The sequence below is a fragment of the Akebia trifoliata genome, chromosome 6, assembly GCF_017979445.1.
Source record: "Akebia trifoliata isolate Shusen 1 chromosome 6, ASM1797944v1, whole genome shotgun sequence".
NCBI lineage: Eukaryota > Viridiplantae > Streptophyta > Magnoliopsida > Ranunculales > Lardizabalaceae > Akebia > Akebia trifoliata.
Genome location: NC_141380.1, coordinates 27,004,540 through 27,023,035, shown reverse-complemented (window position 1 = coordinate 27,023,035; position 18,496 = coordinate 27,004,540). Strand labels below are relative to the sequence as shown.

Here is an 18,496-nt window from a genome sequence, read left to right as displayed (position 1 = left end):
AATACACCTCTAAACTCTTTAAAGACCTTACACACACACACACACACACACAAAAACACAGTTTAGAATAGACACATAAGACGTTTGCACATGAATAGACTTTCCTTCAAAAACTCTAGAACTCTGTTCTTTCCAAGGATCGATGCACAGAAATAAGTGTTTTTTTCCCAAATACAAAAATAAACCAAGTGAATTTCAAACAAAAGCAATGGTCAAATCGGTTTAACAAGTATGAAACCAGACAAATTTAAGAAACTTAATGTCATCTGTAAGATTTGAAACAACACCAAAAAATACAAAATGTATGACATTAAGGACCAAGAAATCATAACCAGGAAAAAGTTAGACGAAAATGTTAACTGTAATAACATACTAGATGATGCCTCTGGAACTGCTGGAACTGCTCCCTGCGACTGAAATTGTTGTTTCTGCTCAATTACATTATGAGTTTGAAGCAAGGAACCCAATCCCTGAAACCTTTGTTGTAATGGATTCGGCTGCTGTTGTTGAAGTCCCAATTGAGGTTGCAATTGGGCAGGCAGTAATTGGCACTGAGACATCAGTTGCTGCTGCAGCATGTGCTTCGACTTCTTCAGCTGTAATCCAGCAATACTATTTTGTGGGACCCACTGCTGCTGATGTAAATTTGAGATATTGTTTTGTTGACCCAGTAATTGTTGCTGCTGCTGCATGTATGGGACACTGTTTTGCTGCCCAAATAGCTGATTCTGTTGTACTTGGGTTGGCTGCAATAGGTTCTGCAGTATGTGTAATTGCGAGAGTGAGGGCTGAATATTTGGCGAGTTGGTAGTTTTTCTGACAGTATTTTGCATGGTTGACTGATTATGACCAAAAACAAATGGTAAAGCAGATGGCCAACTGGTGGAACTCTGAACTCCATTTTGAATGTTTTGTGATAACAACTGTTTGGATGCTTGAGCCTGATTTGGTAAGGGAATCGGCAGTTGCCATTGATTGGGCACTTGAGAGTGCATACCACCATGAGGTACTATTTGACAAAGATTAAAAAAAAAAAGCACTACGTATCAAAAATAGATTAAGAAACAAAACACTCTAAATGAAAAAACTGAGAAGAAGTAACATAATGAATTAACTGTAAATCAAATTTTATAGTAGGCATCACATGAACAATGAATGATTGGAGCCAAGAAATTCTCATGGGAAAAGGAAACCATCTTTCTATGTCAAGCAACTAGGGAAGTGTCAGATAGAGATTGAATAAAAATAAGAAAGCCAACATGCCAAAAGTCAAAATTTTAATAATTCTAAGGGAAGCAGATGACCATCCTGATCTGCAGGTGACCCAAGACCTACATAAACTAGATGAAGAGCTAACTCGGGTTTATTGTGTTTGTTAAGCACGTTTGTCATGCATGTTAAATTTAGAAAGAAAATAAGAAAAAAGAAACGAGTATGTTCTAGAAACAATCTTTTGTTACATCAAGTAAAAGGCACTTAGCTATTTCCTGTTCTTACCTGGATCTGAGGGCTTCTTGTTACTAACAGCAGAGTTTGATGGTAAGGAATTAGGCACACTAGTATTCTGTGATTTTAACCCCAGTGTCAGCATCCTTATAGATATTCTTCGTAGGTAATCATTCTGAAAAGTAGGAATTTAGAGTAATTATAGTCCCTGAATAATGCAAGCTACAATTTAAAAAGAGCTAAAATGATAACCAATGGTACTGACAACAAGAGAAATAATGCTGGCACATGCAGAGATGAATGAGAATAATTTCTTCAAGATGCATCAAAGCCCACCCTCAATCTTCAGATCAAGCATCATAATACATGTAGGGAGGATGGCATTATGTCATAAACAATAAAATTGAAAATCTTGATGCACCAGCAAACACTATTCTCCCTAGAGAGAATGATTTCAAGCATGCAAATCCATGATCACCAAAATGGTGACTGTATAATAACATAACATAAACACATTTTTGTAGGATTTTAATTTCCAAAGGACTCAACAAAAAAAAATCTGCATTGAAGAAAATGTGTCAAATCACTGAGTTTCCTGGAACAATATTATCTTTGGTAGGAGTAAATATTGCTTTGGCTGAGAGATGCTAGGATAGACAAAGTTCAAGCACATGAAAGAATGACAGAAAAAGCAAGGTATACTTCTATTTATAAGTTAAATTTTATTAGGAAAAACTGGGAGTCAAGGTGACCAACCGAAAGAAACAAAATACATCAAGAAGGAAAACAAGAGAACCCGCTCTGAACACAAAAAACCTATAGCCTATTATCAGTCCCTGATATTATTCTTTGGTAAGTGTATGAACCAAAAATATTTTGTTCCATGGGATTAAAAAAGGAACAAAACAACTTGATTTGATCCGATCCAAAGAAAGCAACCTTAAAGTATCAACCCAAGTTGATCTGGCTGAACCAAATGAACCAACCCAAGGTGGTTCAACCACCACAAAGTAGCCGAACCCCCTATCCCCCTTGATAGGTGGTTCGACCACCACATAGCAGCTGAACCCCCAATCAAAGTGGTAGGTGGTTCAGCCCACTTGAAGCAGTTGAACCCCCTATGTCCTTGATAGGTGGTTTGGCCCTCTTGGGGCAGTCGTCCTCTTCCGCCCCCGATTATCAGATTTCTCTTTCCTTCACTTGGGTTTGCAACACCCATGGTTTAAAATTTCGTTACGTTTAGGATTTTCAATGTTCCAAAATGAAACAAGTACAAAATCAGAACATTGCAAATCTCGTTTGATTTTTCGTAAAAAAAAAAAAAAAAAAGAGTGGGAGATCCAAAAGAAATACAGATAGAGAAGGTGAAAAGAGATAAGAACCTGGATCGTCGGAGTTGCACAAATTCAGGTTAGCTCCTTCTATCTCTCTCTCTCTTCTTTTGGTTTCTTTTTCATATTCTAGATTCCAAAAATCTATGTTCTTAAAGGGATAACATGCCACTGACCTTAGTCTTCTATCAAAGACTAACTTAGTTAGATAGATCCCCTTCACATTTTGTAAATATTTGAGATAGCCATGTTTTTAAAGAATGACATGCCTCTTAACCTAGGTATCTTCTAAAAGACTTCACAGATGTTCATATTAATGTATCAGAATGTCTCGTTTGTCTGGGAATTTTTTGGTAATGTTTTAATTGAGTTGAAAGAACTGAAAAAGTGATTAATTACTCAGTCCTAATTAGGTTTTAAAAGGATTACATAGTCTAATAAGTGGAAAAGACTAAAAATGACAAAAAAAAAAAAACTCAAAAAAGCTAATAAAATAGAGTTATTCAACACTCTCACTCAAGTTGGTACATGGATATCGGCAACACCTAACTTAGACAAAACACCTTCAAAGGCGGTTTTGCTAACACCTTTAGTAAAAAATATCAGCAAGTTGTTGAGATGTAGGAACAAAGAGAGTACAAATCTGCCTAGACACAATCTTCTCTCTAATGAAATGTCGATCAACTTCGATATGCTTCGTTCTGTCATGTTGAACCGGATTTGCTGCTATGTTAATAGGTGATTTATTATCACAATATAGTGAGAAGGGGGTTGTCACAGAAAGACACAAATCAACTAGTAAGGTCTTGAGCCACAACAACTCATACACTCCAAGTGTCATAGCTTTGTACTTTGACTCAGCACTGGACCGAGAAACCACATCCTGCTTCTTACTGCGCCAAGTTACTAAGTTGCCACCAACTTTAGTACATTACCCAGAAGTGGACCATCTATCGGTCATTGAACCAGCATAATCCGCATTTGTCCATACTTCAACGCGAAGATGACCATGATTACTAAACAAAATACCTCGACCAGGATATCCATTAAGAAATCTAAAAATACGATAAACAGCAGTAAGATGAAATGTGCTAGGAGAGCGCATGAACTGAATTACAACACTAACAACATAGGCAATGTCGAGACAAGTCATAGACAAGTAGATCAGTTTTCCAACAAGACACTGATACTGACCAATATCCGACAGATACTCCCCCTCAGAATCAATCAACTTGTGATTCTACCCAACAGGAGTATCGACAGGACGAGAACCAAATTGACCAAAGTCACTAAACAAATCAAGGACATATTTATGTTGAGAGATAAAAATACTAGAATGGGACCGCGCAACCTCAATGCCCAAAAAATAGCGAAAATGCCCAAGGTCCTTAATCTCAAATTGACGTTCTAAATAAGATTTTACCTCGTTAATGCCATCACAATCATCTACAATAAGGACAATATCATCCACATAAATAATCAGAGCGACAGTTTTGCCCTGGGAGTGGCGCAGGAAAATGGTATGATCAACAAACTCTGATAGAAATCAAACTGATGCATTACCTTAGTAAAACGCTCAAACCATGCGCGAGGAGACTACTTCAGTCCATACAAAGAACGACGAAGACGATAGACATGTCCAAAAGAAGTAGATGCAAGAAAATCAGGAGGTTGGACCATATAAACTTCTTCCTAAAGATCACCATTGAGAAATGCATTCTTGACATCTAACTAAAAGAGGGACCACCCTCTGATAGCAACAACAGAAAAGAGAACTCGAATGGTGGTCATCTTAGCAACAATAACAAATGTCTCCTGGTAATTAATCCCATAAATCTGAGCATAACTTTTGACCACCAAACGGACCTTATACCGAGCAATAAAACCATCAGGATTATGCTTAATGGTGAAAACTCAACGGCATCCCACAACTTTCCTCCCAGGAGGAAGAGGAACTAGTTCCTAAGTCCAAGTTTTTTCAAGAGCATTCAATTCATCAACCATACCTACTCGCCATTCAAGATGAGTAATAACATCTGCAACAGTATTAGGAAGAGAAGCAGTAGAAACAAAAGCCAGAAAACTCCGATAGGAGGGTGAGAGAACAGAATTAAATACATAATTAAAAATGGGATAAGTACAAGTACGCTTACCCTTGCGAATAATGATAGGACGATCATCACAAAGAACAGTAAGTGGCGGAGCTGGAGGCGAGCTGGTCTGGCATAGAAGTGATGGTAGTAATGTGTGGCTACTGAGAATAAACCTGCAATTGAGGTGGTGACGAACTGACAGGAGATGGAGAAGGAGGAACATGCATAGGAAGAGGAAACAACAAGGGAGAAGGGTCATCATCAATGGAATCTAGAGGAAACCACTCAGATTGAATGCTAACTGACCCAGTATAGTATGAGTTATGCTTAAAGAAAGAGACATCCCGAGAAATTAAACGCCTTCGAGAAAGAGGATGATAACAACGATATCCTTCCTGGATAGAAGAATAACAAAAAAAAATACATTTTATAGTTTTAGGGTCAAGTTTAATACGAGTTTGATTAAGAATTTGAACAAAGCAGACGCACCCAAATACACGCGAAGGAAGTGGAGACAAGGGGCGATCCAAATGGAACTGAGATAATGGAGTAGCAAACTGAAGAATCCGGGAGCGGGTCCGATTAATAAAGTAAACAACAGTAAGAACTGCATCGGCTCAATAGAATTGTGGCATGTTCATGCCAATAGAAAAGGCACAGACTAACTCCAGAATATAATGATTTTTCCTTTCTGATTGACCATTTTGCTGAGAAGTCTTAACATTGGACATTTGACGCTCAATGCCAGACTCTAAACAAATTTTCAATACCTCACTATAGGTGTACTCTGTACCATGATCAGAACGGAAAGTCTTGATGGTACGACCAAACTGGGTATGAACAGTAAGAAATTGCTTGAAGATCTCTTATACTTCACTCTTGTGTTTCATAAGATAGACCCAAGTGGTACGACTATGTTCATCAATGAATAGGACAAAATAGCGAAAATCAAAAGTGGATGTGATAGAGGAAGGACCCCACACATCAGAGTGAATTAGGTTAAACAAAGCAGGTGCAGGAGTATTCATACTAATAGGATAATGAGAACGAACATGTTTAGCTAATTGATAAGTTTCACAAGAAAAATCAAGCATATTGTTATTATTAAATAAAGCAGGGAACATGTATTTCAAATATCCAAAAGAAATATGGCATAAGAGTAAGTGTTAACGCATTACAAATGCCTTACTAGACTGACTACTACTACTAAGCTGAGAAACAAAATGAGTGCTAGGTGAAACAGGTGCATCCAATAGATACAAGTCATTCACTTCATGTCTAGTGCCAATTGTCCTCTTCGATCCCAGATCATGAAAGACACAATGAGAGGAATAAAAAGTTACACTGCAATTCAAATGCTTGGTAATGCTATTAACAAAGACAAGATTAATAGTAAATTGAGGAACATGCAGTGTATTAGTTAAAAATAAAGACGGTGTAACAGAAAAATGACCTTGACTAAGTATAGAAGACAAAAAACCATCAACAAAATGAACTTTGCGATGACCAGAACAAACACTATAGATTTTGAACGGGGAGGACTTACCGGTCATGTTAGCTAAGGCACCAGAATTCATGATCCATGGTGAGGAAGTAGTGAAAACACTATGTACAGATGCAAAAGTACTTGAGTGAGCGAAAGTAGAAATCGGCTGAGATGAAGTTTCCATCTGATTAAAGAATTTCCTAAACTTATCAAGCTCAACTTGGGGCATAAATACTGAATTCGAAGAGGAGGTAGTAACTGAAAAGAGTACCGGATCAGTAGTCAACTGAGAGACTACATGAGCTAAATATCGTTAAGACAGTTAACGTTACTAATTAGAACGACCATGAAAAGCATAGCAACATGCCTTCATGTGACTTAACTTTCCACAATGATCACACTTATGTCGCTGACGTGTAGGCAGAGATCAACTAGAAGAGTGTGGAGAAAGTATGCGAGCAAGCATAGTAGAGTGGTCTCTTGAAGAGTGAGGTAGGACAGTTGTGTGACTCTCATCAGCTAAGACATAAGAATATGCAGTCTGTATGAACGAAAAAGGATCCATACCCAATAAATGAACTCTCGCATGCTTAAACTCATCCTAGAAATCGGCTAGAAATTGAAAAACTCGATTCTTATCCAGAATCGACGCATATAATGCCTTATCAAGAGAGTCCTTCCAAGCATAGGACGAGGAATATAAAGTCAACTCTTCCCATCGAGCACGTAGCTGTGATATATAAGTGGTGACTGAAGAGTCATCTTGTGAAAGCGGGGAAATCTCACACTCTAAATTAAAGATCTGTACATAGTTTTGACATTGTGAGTAGATACTCTTTGAGGAATCTCATATCTATTTTGCTGTCATGGAGAACATAAAACCAACCACAATGTGTGGTTGTATAAATGTAACAAGCCAAGAACGGACCATAGAGTCATTAGTAAACCATTGGGAATAAGTAGTGTCAGTCGGTGCGGGTTGTTTGTCCGTCCCTGTGAGATAACCGATCTTTCATTTTCCACAATCAACATTTCAACCGATCATGCCCAAAGAAGATAATTAGGACCATCTAATTTCAAAAGGGTAATTTGAATGCCTGGGAAGTCGGTCAAATGATAGGGAAGACCGTCCGATCCATCATTATTACCAGTGATCGAAAAAGAGGACATCTTGGAAGCCATCAAAGAGTCGACGTGTTGTGGTTTGAAGAGAGTTCAAATAAGATGAAGGGACGACTCACAAGGAGAAACTGATTGCAGCACCCTAAAGGTGGCAATACATGATTGTAAGAGGTGTGGAAGGTGATTAAACATAGTTATAGGTGACCAGAGAAGTCATTAACACAATCGTAGGGCACCTAAGAGTAGTTTTGTAGCTGTTGTAAGCTTCAAACAGCAACTTGTTGTTGTTGTAACTTTCAAACAGCAACATTGCTGTGAGCACAACCCCAAAACAGTACCCTACTGTGATCGAAACTTCCAAACAGCACCTCTGCTGTGATCGAAACCCCCAAAACAGCACCCTATTATGATCGAAACCCCCAAACAACACTTGCTCGATTTTGTACAACCAAGGGGTTGTTGCCGCAGGTCTCTATGGATGGTCTAAGTCCATTGTTTGGCCTAAAAGCCACAAAAAAACAAAAAAACAGCACCTCTGTTATTGCCGTAGGGCTTCAAAACATTCTAACGACTTTATCACATGGTGTGATTAGGGTATGGAGTAAAAAACCCCTGTAGGGGTGATGTTTTAATCGAAGACAAGTGATGTTGAAGATGGATTTAAGAGAGGAGAGGGACGATGGGATTTATAGTAAGGAAGGGGCGATGGAGGTAGGCTCTGATACCAAATTGAATTGAGAGAACTGAAAAAGTGATTAATTGCTTAGCCCTAATTAGGCTTTAAAGGGATTGCATAGTCTAATAAGTGAAAAAGACAAAAAACTCAAAAAAACTAATAAAATAGAGTTACTTAACAATTTTGGTCTCGTTTCAATTTTTGAAAAAAAAAAAAAAAAACGAGATAACCGAACAAAACAAGATTTTAAACCACGGCAAAACCCTCCTTTTCCTACCATTAACCCTCCTAATACCATGAAGAACAAAGTATAATCTCTCACTAATGCTCTCTTTGGATTTTCATGAATTTGTCACACGAAGAATAACATACTAAGAAAAATATAAAGCTACCCTAGTAGCGATGCACCACAGAAGGTGCTACTACCAATTTAATCACTAACTCAAGTAAAGCAACCTGAGTACCAACACAATAACACCAAAATTGATACTAAACTACCCAGGATGCAGTACAGTTACGCTATTTAAGTACCAACACGATAAAGGAGGTGTTATTACTACACTAATCGCTAAGAGCCTGATAGAAATCACATCTGAACGAATTATAGACATAACTTGACTGAGTCAACTCTGGAAACTGAATAGTCATTGACTTGGGGAAGTTACACAAAAATGACATACCTCATGTAAGTTACAAGAACCACGAGGAGTGCGTTCATAAGATTATCAATGCATCTTGGGTCTTTAAGGATATAAATGCAAGGAAACATGGGAAGTGGTTACAACTGAGTTTAATGCCCCATATTAATGAGCTCACTCTATAAATAGGGAGACTTTTCTGACGCAAGTCACAAGGCAAAAAATCACATAACAACTCTCTACATCTAATTTACTTCTCCGTGCTCTGCATTTTTATCAAGTATTAACTTGGTCATCGAAAGCTCTTTGGCCGGCACCATACTAGTGTTTTTTCAAGTAAAGATTGACGGAGAAGACGATTAGAAAGAGAAAGATCCATTGGAGAAGACAACCGGAAAGCAACATTAATTGCATCACAGATCTTGAGGAGTGGGAGACCAAAATAATCTCCTACAATAAATATAAGCTTTATTAAAAAAAGAGAAGAAACGCAATTCAAAAGACCCTAGCATAGCAGCCCTACCACAAACCTAGTCCCAACTCCCCAAGAAATCTTCAAAAAAGACACTTGTAGATTTTCTAGAAATTTTACACCAAAAAATTGTAAAACCCAAAATGGATAAAATAAACTCCTAGAACAAGCTTCCTCATCTTCAAAGACCTTCACATTTCATTTCTTCCAAAACACCCAACAAATGGCAAAAGGAAAATACTCCACAAATACCTCTTGAACGCAAAAAAGGCAAAGTCAAGAGATGATCAATTCTCAAATAGAAAGCAAATCATCTTGGGAAGAAAGGCATGAATCCCAAACAAGTCAAAGGAGTGGGACCGAACCTCCCCAAAAAGCTTGGGGTGTATGAGAACATGATCAACAGATTCACCATCAACCTTTCACATGGTACAAAAATTTGGAATAAGGGAGACCTCCAAATGACATTATCTGTTGTAAGAATCTTTACGCAAAGCCATAGTCCCAATGAAAATGAAACTTTTAAAGGAACCCTAGGGCCCCAAATCGCTAAGGTAGGAAAGGATGGAACGACGTCTGAGAGAGAAACTAATAAAAAGAATTGAGCGAGAAACCCTCGATCTTCTTCCTTCCCATACCTGACGACCCTCATCATCACCAATGAGGAGCTCTGAGGCAACACAAATATTAAGCCTAGATATAGAATCCACCTACTAATCAATGAACGTCCTCTTAAAACCAAGCCATAAGAAGAACGAGTCAAATCACTTTTCCAATAAAAAACCCTCTCCTCAAATTTTATCGAAATTACTTTCCCCCACATGTTGTCATGATCACCATAGTCCCCAATATTACATGTACTATTCCATCTAAATACAAAATCTTCAAAAAAGTCTCCATGGACCTCCTCAAAAGCTTTGTACAAGAAGAAAAGAAATCCTAGAATATATATGATAATCTCACATACAACATGTTCTCATTCTTCAAAGAAATGACCATTTCTCTCCTAATGCTATTTAACCCCAAGGAATCGGCCTAGAGGCAAGCCAAGCATTAATAAGCTCCTCAAGAATGGTAGGTCAAGTGTTTGAAACCCACGAAGCAATGAATTCCTTGGGGGCACTCTCCCGATTGATCCTCGCCTCAACTAGTTGCACGTAGGACTTTCTGAGGGGTGGTGCATGTGATTTTAGGATTAGTCTCACTCGAAGGGTGGCGATACCCACGATAAGGAGAAAAAGAATCCAATGCACAAGAGAGTTGGTGTTTTTAAACCAATATTTTCCCCAACACACGAGTCGTGGTTAATCAAAGGTAACCGACAAACTTGGTTTAGAATACAATTGACTGGAATTGTTTCTAATGGCAGATTGTAATATCTTTTCATACCTCTCCAAATAACAAAACAATGACAAATTGGTCTATTAGAACATAATATTTCTAGGGAAAAGATAACACAAAGGTTGGAAATTGCATATGTTCATTTTATGTAAAACAACCATATTAAATAGACATGCAAAGGAGTTAAGACACTTGAAAATGGACTATCATCAAACACCAATGGCTCAATCTACCAAGTTGAGACTTAAAAAGTTTGAGGTTGCCTAAGAAAATATTTGGTCAAACAGTTGAACTATTAGTCAAATTGAAGCTTTAAAAAATTGATATATTTTTTTAGTAAAGGAAAAACAGGGAGGGGGGTCAACTGAAAGGGAAAGGATTTTTTGTGGTTGGGGGGGGGGGGGGGAGTTGCAACCACTTCGAAATTGAAAATTTCTAACATCATCTTCTTAGGTCAGCTTCTTGTGTAAAATGGATATAGATCAATGAAGATTCATTTAGAACCCATATTTCAATAACTTACGTGGACGACAAATAATAGCTTATTAGTCATTAAGTTTCTAAGATACAATTCTCTATATAAGGAATTGCTAAGAAAGCATCATGAGGAAAGATACCATCACAAGAGAATCTATATGAATTGTTCATGATAAATTTTACTAGTGAAGTTTCTAGGATAATAGTTTCCATATTAGGAGTTTTAAGAGAGAATCACATGAGAAAAAGGCATGCACTCAGACGATCTCTTTCTAGAACACAAAATTATGCTAGAAATTTTCTCATTTAATCAGTTGTTTTGGTGTTAAGAAAATATCATAGGAACTTATACTTGAGTTTTTAATATGGATGATTCATAATCTTTTATAGTTGTTAAGTGTGTAGGACAATATTATATAGATTTATAGTGCCTAAGTTTCTATTGTATTATTTTCTATGAATAATTGTTAGGGACAGCGTCACACAAGAAAAAAAAATGAGCTAAGAGAGAGGGGGATATTTTCAGTTAGTAAGATTAAAAGAGGGTGCAAAATAAAGAAAAGATCATTTAATAAATTGAGATCGACTAACAGAGGACATATTTCAGTGAGAAAGATCAAGGGGGTCTTAGAAAAGGGACCACTTTGTCCCTTTCATTATTATTGCAAAGGTTTTGTGAAGTATGTTGGGGAAAGGAGTAGAGTGTGGGAGTTGTCTAGGTTTTCGATTGGGCATAATAGGCCTGTGGTTATGGTTCAAAATCTCGTTTCGAATCAATGTTTCGGTTTTTTGAAATATCGAAACACTACCAAATCAAACCAGAAACAATATGAAACATTCCCCATACATTCTGAGACATTCAATACTTTAAATTAAGACTTTTTTGAAAAGTCTTGTTCAATAAACTATGGACAAGGGGCATTGATGTAGGGTAGAACACACAAACCTAAAGTTTATGTGAAAAATCTGATTTTGGGGTAAAATCCAAAGAACTAAGAGTAATGAAGAATCTCTATGTTGAGCAAAACAGACTAAAAACTTCAATCAAGATTTAAGATTGATAGAAATCAATCGCAAACACTAAAATTACGAACTAATATCGGGTTCTTATGCTCAAAATAAAAATGAAAGGGAAGAAGTCTCTTCTTTTTTATTTATTAATCAATCTTCAAAAAAACTAACTTGCTGTTTTTTTTTTATTGGAGCTCTTTATATAAATAACTCATAACAACTTAGAAACCTTCTAAAATACTAAAAAGTAATGTCCTAATCTATCTATAACTTATTACTAACCTTTTAATCCTATTAGAACTTAATTTGGACATCTAAAAGGACTTCTAATTATAACCTAAAAAATAAAAACGCGTTTTAGAAAAGAATAGAAACATAAAAAAAATTAGAAACTAACTAGGACTACTTAAGCAACTTAACAAATAGAAACTCAATAAAAGAAAGAGTCCTAAGAGAAGTTGGACTAGTCCTTGTGGACTAGTCAAAGATTGGATTGAGTTAACTCGATCAAACTGAATTAACTTGATTTTGACTGATTTGATTTTATCAATGTTGCTGATTTCTTTCTTCTACACATCTTAACTCGATCATAGGTATTGAGATAAGTGTTGGCAAACTTATCTACATCAAGCATGTGGTTAGTTTGAAGACATAAGGTATCTCAAATATTTACCAAAACAAGGGGGAGTTTAAATAAATAAATAAGTTTTCTAAAGAAGACCAAGGTCAAAGGAAACTTCTTTGTCTCTTGACAAAAATCGAAAAAGCACAAGAAGAAGACGAAAAAGAGAAGAAGAAAATGAGCTTACCTCGAACGTCAACACAAATCCAACGACATCACTCAGCCACACAGGTCTCTCACTCCCCCCCCCCCCCCCCCCATTTTCTTCTCTGATTTCTAAGAGAAATCAATGAAAGCTTCATATGTTTCGATTTTTGTACAATTTCGTCTCGATTGTTCAAAAGTCAAAATGTTTTGTAAGAAACGGAACAACATTTTAAACCATACCTGTGGTGTCTCATTTATAGCTTACATATGACAATTTGGTGTTCTTAGATGCATCCATCTCTCAGGTGTGCTTGAGAAATGTGTTGTATTGCTTTGGAGCAGTTTCTAGGTTGCTAGTTAACTTTAAGATTCTAACACTTAATCATGGAGAAATGTATTAGGATTTTGGGGCGCAACATATTTCTCATCAACCGCCTCTATTTTGTTATTTAATGAAATTTTTACTAATAAAAAAACTACAAAATAAAAAAAACAAGACAAACCTTAGAACATAAAATTGAGAAAGAAAAAAAAGAACCAATAAAAAAATCTCTTTCAAACGTGATGTTTTCCCAACTAAAACCAAAATACTCAAAGAAAAACTCCTTTTAACTTCAAATGGAGCTTATACCAAGAGAAGATGAGGGTTAAGATTTCAAAGATCGCCTCTAGGAATGAACTTTCCTTTCTATTAAGATTGTTTTCTCATTCTAAATGCCCAAACATATCAAAATATAAAATCCTCCATTTAAAAATAAAGGTCATCGAATAACAACTTGGAATAAAGAAAGAACATGTTGGGGTAGGATCCAATGAATAAGGAGGTTGAAAATTGGGACCATATTGCATTGGCTATCTTACAATAAATAAGTAATGATTTGACATTTTCACCACTATTTTTTTTTTCTTTTTTTCTTTTTTGTAGACAGAACAAAAATCTAAAATTACGATCATGCAGGCCATTAGAATACACAAACAGTGAAGATCTTGTTCAACGTGGCAGTCCAAACAAAGAAGACATCTATGAAGGAATTTGAACCTCCCGATGGTGGACTTTAAAATTCTGAAATTACTAGGAGTATCCCACAAGAAGTACAATGCTTTCATCAGGAGAACTCCATCATGAAATTTCTTCCAAATAGGTCTGTTATGGATGTTACCCAATCATTGAAGTTTCTTCTTAAGCAAAGTCTCAGAATCTTTCTTCTCTTGTCCAAATCAAGAACATTTCTCTGGAAAAAAATTTCCTATTTGAAATACTATATACTTCAACGTATTGAATCATATGGGATGAGTCACAAGTTAAAGAATAAAAAAAAAAATTGATAGATGCAAATATATAAATTTATTAATAAATAAAAATAGGGGGGAGTTTAAATAAATAAATAAGTCTTCTAAAAAAGACCGAGGTCAAAGGAAACTTTTTTGTCTCTTGAAAAAAATCAAGTAAGAAGCAGAAGAAAAAAAGGAAGAAAAGAAGAAGAAAATGAGCTTACCTTGAACGTCGACATGAATCCGACGATATCGCTCAACCACACAGGTCTCTCTCTCTTCCCCCCCCCCCCCCCCCCCCCCCCAATTTCCTTCTCTAATTTCTTAGAGAAATCAAGGAAAGCTCCGCATGTTTCAATTTCAATACAATTTTGTCTTGGTTGTTCAAAAGTCAATGTTTCGTACGAAACGGAACGACATTTTAAATCATGCCTGTGGTGTCTCATTTATAGTTTGCATATGATAATTTGGTGCTCTTCGATGCATCTGTCTCTCAGGTGTGCTACTTAAGCATTGTGTTGTGTTGCTTTGGAGTAGTTTCTAGGTCGCTAGTTAACTTTCACATTCTAACACTTAATCATAGGGATGTGTTAGGATTTTGGGGCATGACATATTTCTCATCAACCGCCTTCGTTGATTTTAACACTCTTTTTAAAGCTTAGAAGAATATAATTTCCTCAATTTACTTGGTAGATTTCTTCATTCCTACCTTTTGTTAATATAAAGTTTAGCCTCATATTAATAATTCCAAAGTTAAATGAAGGAAGACTATGTTAAGCTAGCAACTTATTGGAAATTTGTGGCCAAATCATTCATATGAGTAAAGATTCAATTCATCCAAGGGGGATAATGCATGAGAAAACAAGTAATTTTGATTGCAATTTATGATATAAAGCTTCAAGGTGATTATCAAAACCAAAGTATTAGAAAAAGTTTAACATGTTGAAAAAGTTATTTTGTTATTTAATGAACTTTTTACTCATAAAAAAAAAAAGGACCAAGCTTTGAGAAAAAACAGAACCAATAAAAAAATCTCTTTCAAATGTGATGTTTTCCCACCTAAAAACAAAATAATCAAAGAAAAGCTCCTTTAACTCCAAATGGAGCTTATACCAAGAGAAGATGCCTCTAGGAATGAACTTTCCTTTCTATCAAAGTTGTTTCCTCATTCTAAACGCCCAAACATATCAAAATATAAAATCCTCCCTTTAAAAATAAAGGTCATCGAATAACAACTTGAAAAAGTGAAAGAACGTGTTGGGGTAGGATCCAGTGAATAAGGAGGTTGAAAAGTGGGACCATATTGCATTGGCTATCTTACAAAAAATGAGTAAATGATTTGACAATTTCACCACTGTTTGTTTGTTTTGTTTTTTTTTTTTTTTTTTGTAGACAACAAAAATCGAAAATAACGATCATGCAGGTCATTAGAATACACCAGCAGTGAAGATCTTGTTCAACGTGGCGGTCCAAACAAAAAAGACATCTATGAAGGAATTTGAACCTCCCAATGGGGGACTTTGAAAATCTAGAATTACAAGGAGTATACCGCAAGAAGTACAACGCTTTCTCCAAGAGAACTTCATCATGAAGCTTCTTCCAAATAGGTCTGTTATGGATGTTACCCAATCATTGAAGTTTCTTCTAAAGCAAAGTCCCAGGATCTTTCTTCTCTTGTCCAAATCAAGAACATTTCTCTGGAAATTTTTTTCCTATTTGAAATACTATATAGATCAAGGTATTGAATCATATGGGGTGAATCATAATTTAAAATTAAAATTGATAGATGCAAATATATACTTTTACTAGAAAATAAATTACAAGTTGTACCCTCCAAAAAACAAAGGGAACAAAGCAAATTCATAGATTGAGTTTATGTTTGAAGCAAGCAACCGGCTAAATAAATGTATCAATCATGGTTAAGTATGCAAAAATGGGCAGAACTTATCCACAAGAAAAAAAAAAGTTTAAATAAATAAATTAGCATTCTGGAAGCACCCATATTACAGAGCAAGTAACATAAATATTGCATAGAAAATTCAACGGAATAACAAGTTGATAAGAACAAGCAGGTCAATGTATGGGCAACTTGCAAAAAAAAAAAAAAAAGCAAGACAAAGTACAAATTACAGAGAGAATACACCATCTGAGTAATGGATGTACCTGGCTTGTGGCAGTAGAGTAAATCTCTTCCTCAAACCTTACAGCAATTTCCTCTAATATTCCCTCGGGTTCGTAAGAAGGAAGGTGCCCCTTTAAAGTATCCGTTCTATACATGTGAAACAATTAGCTTTAATAGGTTATATAGATGGGTGGGTGTCATATAGAAGCATAGCAGCCACTAAAAGAAAACATAAATTCTTAAAAGCTAAAACTAGATGCAGGTGTCGAGTTACAATAAAAAATCTGAAGTGAAGTGATATTCAATGGAACTTTAGTAATTGGATTAGATCAAATCATCAATACAACTTTAAATTATTATTGTACATTGTATACAACATCTTAGAGATACAAACAAGAATTTTCGAAATGTGAATCCTCAAGAACAACATGATTACCCTACCATTTCCCATAAACACCCTTCTATACCAGGGCTTCAGTGTTCTGATTGCACAAGCATGCTAGGATCATATGGATAGTGTATAAAAGCAGAATTACACAAATGTGAATCAGTGTCACAGTAACTAATTCATCTTGCCCGACCACACAAGAATTAACTCTCACGCTCAACCATTCTAAAATGCAGTTAAACTAAAAGCAAAATAACCTATTAAAACATAGGCAAGTGTGTAAAGTCATTGATTCTAAATATATCTTTCATTTTTAGCCAAGTCTTCTTTAGTCTTAATAAAATTTTACCTGTAAAAAAAAATACAGTTTTTTTTTTTGCTGAGTCCACGTTTATTTTAGCGAAACATGACATAAATTAATTTTGTTATAACTAGTACAGTTCCACAAACACACTAATATACAGAAATACATATCGTATAAAGCTGATAGCAATACTTGTTATCACGATGTGTGACACCTTCAGCATTGGTCCCTAATGCCCATCTCATGTGTTGATCATGCCAAATTGTGAAAAATGCCACACTTTGGCCCACCAACCCCTTGAATGTTGTTTAGTCCAACCCTTGTTGAACCTACACACAGAAAATCAGCATACTGAATTCTGGGGGTTGGCCAAATATTCACAGGATCAGTTTTTGTATAAGATAGTGTGTCACGTAGCACTGTCTGGCGTGAGCAAGACACGGGGCAGGTATTAATCATCGCTCCAAGTGGTCCTCTCTTTGTAATAATCTTTTGATTAAAGATAACAAAAAAAGAAAAGGTAAAATGATGGATACCAACTTACTAAAAGTAAATGTAATAGCGTTCTCTATTTTATCGTCCTTACAATTTACATCCCGATTGTCATGTCTGACAAATATCTTCTTAGGTATAAAAACCCACAAACACGAAACCCAACTTCAAAGCAATACTTTCTCAATTGTTTTTTTTTTTGCTAAGTATGATTTCTCATTATAAACCCTGTCCCAATTTAGAAGAAACTTCTCAAAGAAACAACCCTCAAAATTGTCAAATTTCTTCACTAGAAAAATATGAGACCCATAATGTTGATGATGATCTCCTGACATTATGCTCATTAATCTAAAAAATGTGGCTACTCTATTCCTTCAATAAGCCCCAACAGAACCAAATCCCTACAATCTTTTTGCAGCCAAAAAACTATGCAGACAGCCAACTTTGGTAGTGATCAAACTGACCTAGATCGAATGCCAAAAAGAAAAGAAAAAAATGAGACCAAATGACACTAGCAAAGTCACAATGAATCAAAAAATGGAGGCTTTGCACATATAGCATAAGTCAACCAAGACAAAACCTCGAGTAATGATAAAGTCAATAGTCACAGATTGTAATCCAACCATTGGAAAAAAAAATTAGTGTATGCATGGTTTAAAATCTCGTTTTGATTCAATGTTTCGATTTTTGAAAAAATCGAAACGATACCGAAACATTATGAAACATTCAAAACATTAAATTGACCTTTTTAATAGATTCTTCATAGAAGACTGTGGTCAAGGGGCATATCATTAGTTTGAAAGCACAAGGTTTATCAAATATTTACAAAAATATGGGGTCTTTATCTAAATAACCTCAGTCTTCCATGGAAGACTAAAGTCAGGAGCATGTTTTCGATAAAACCAACAGCAGCAGACTTCATTATTTTTAGAAAAGGGGAAAAACTAAAGAAGAAGACGACTGGGGATTTCACAATGAATTCGACGTTGTAAATGTAACTCCGGCGAATCAGCGACCTCACCCAAGTTCCTCCTTCCTTCTTCTTCTCTCTTCCTT

The 18,496-nt window shown here is 35.9% G+C and overlaps 1 protein-coding gene across 15 annotated transcripts in view; it reads right to left on the bottom strand.

Moving 5' to 3' along the window:
* The window catches only part of LOC147400574 (mediator of RNA polymerase II transcription subunit 15a-like), a 37,547-nt gene that overhangs the window by 17,851 nt on the left and 1,200 nt on the right, over positions 1–18,496 (bottom strand). For 14 of the 15 annotated variants that reach the window (XR_015179417.1, XR_015179415.1, XR_015179416.1 and 11 more), the window contains 3 exons: positions 16,298–16,403; positions 1,498–1,621; positions 374–1,009 (listed from right to left, as the gene is read on the bottom strand). Coding sequence is in view for 7 of the 15 variants with exons in the window: in XM_086446277.1 (XP_086302403.1) it covers positions 374–1,009; positions 1,498–1,621; positions 16,298–16,403 (866 nt within the window). In the remaining 8 variants the exon portion in view is untranslated. Of the gene's footprint in view, positions 1–373; positions 1,010–1,497; positions 1,622–16,297; positions 16,404–17,140; positions 18,354–18,496 lie in introns of those variants that run through there. The other variant, XR_015179414.1, reaches the window with a different exon arrangement.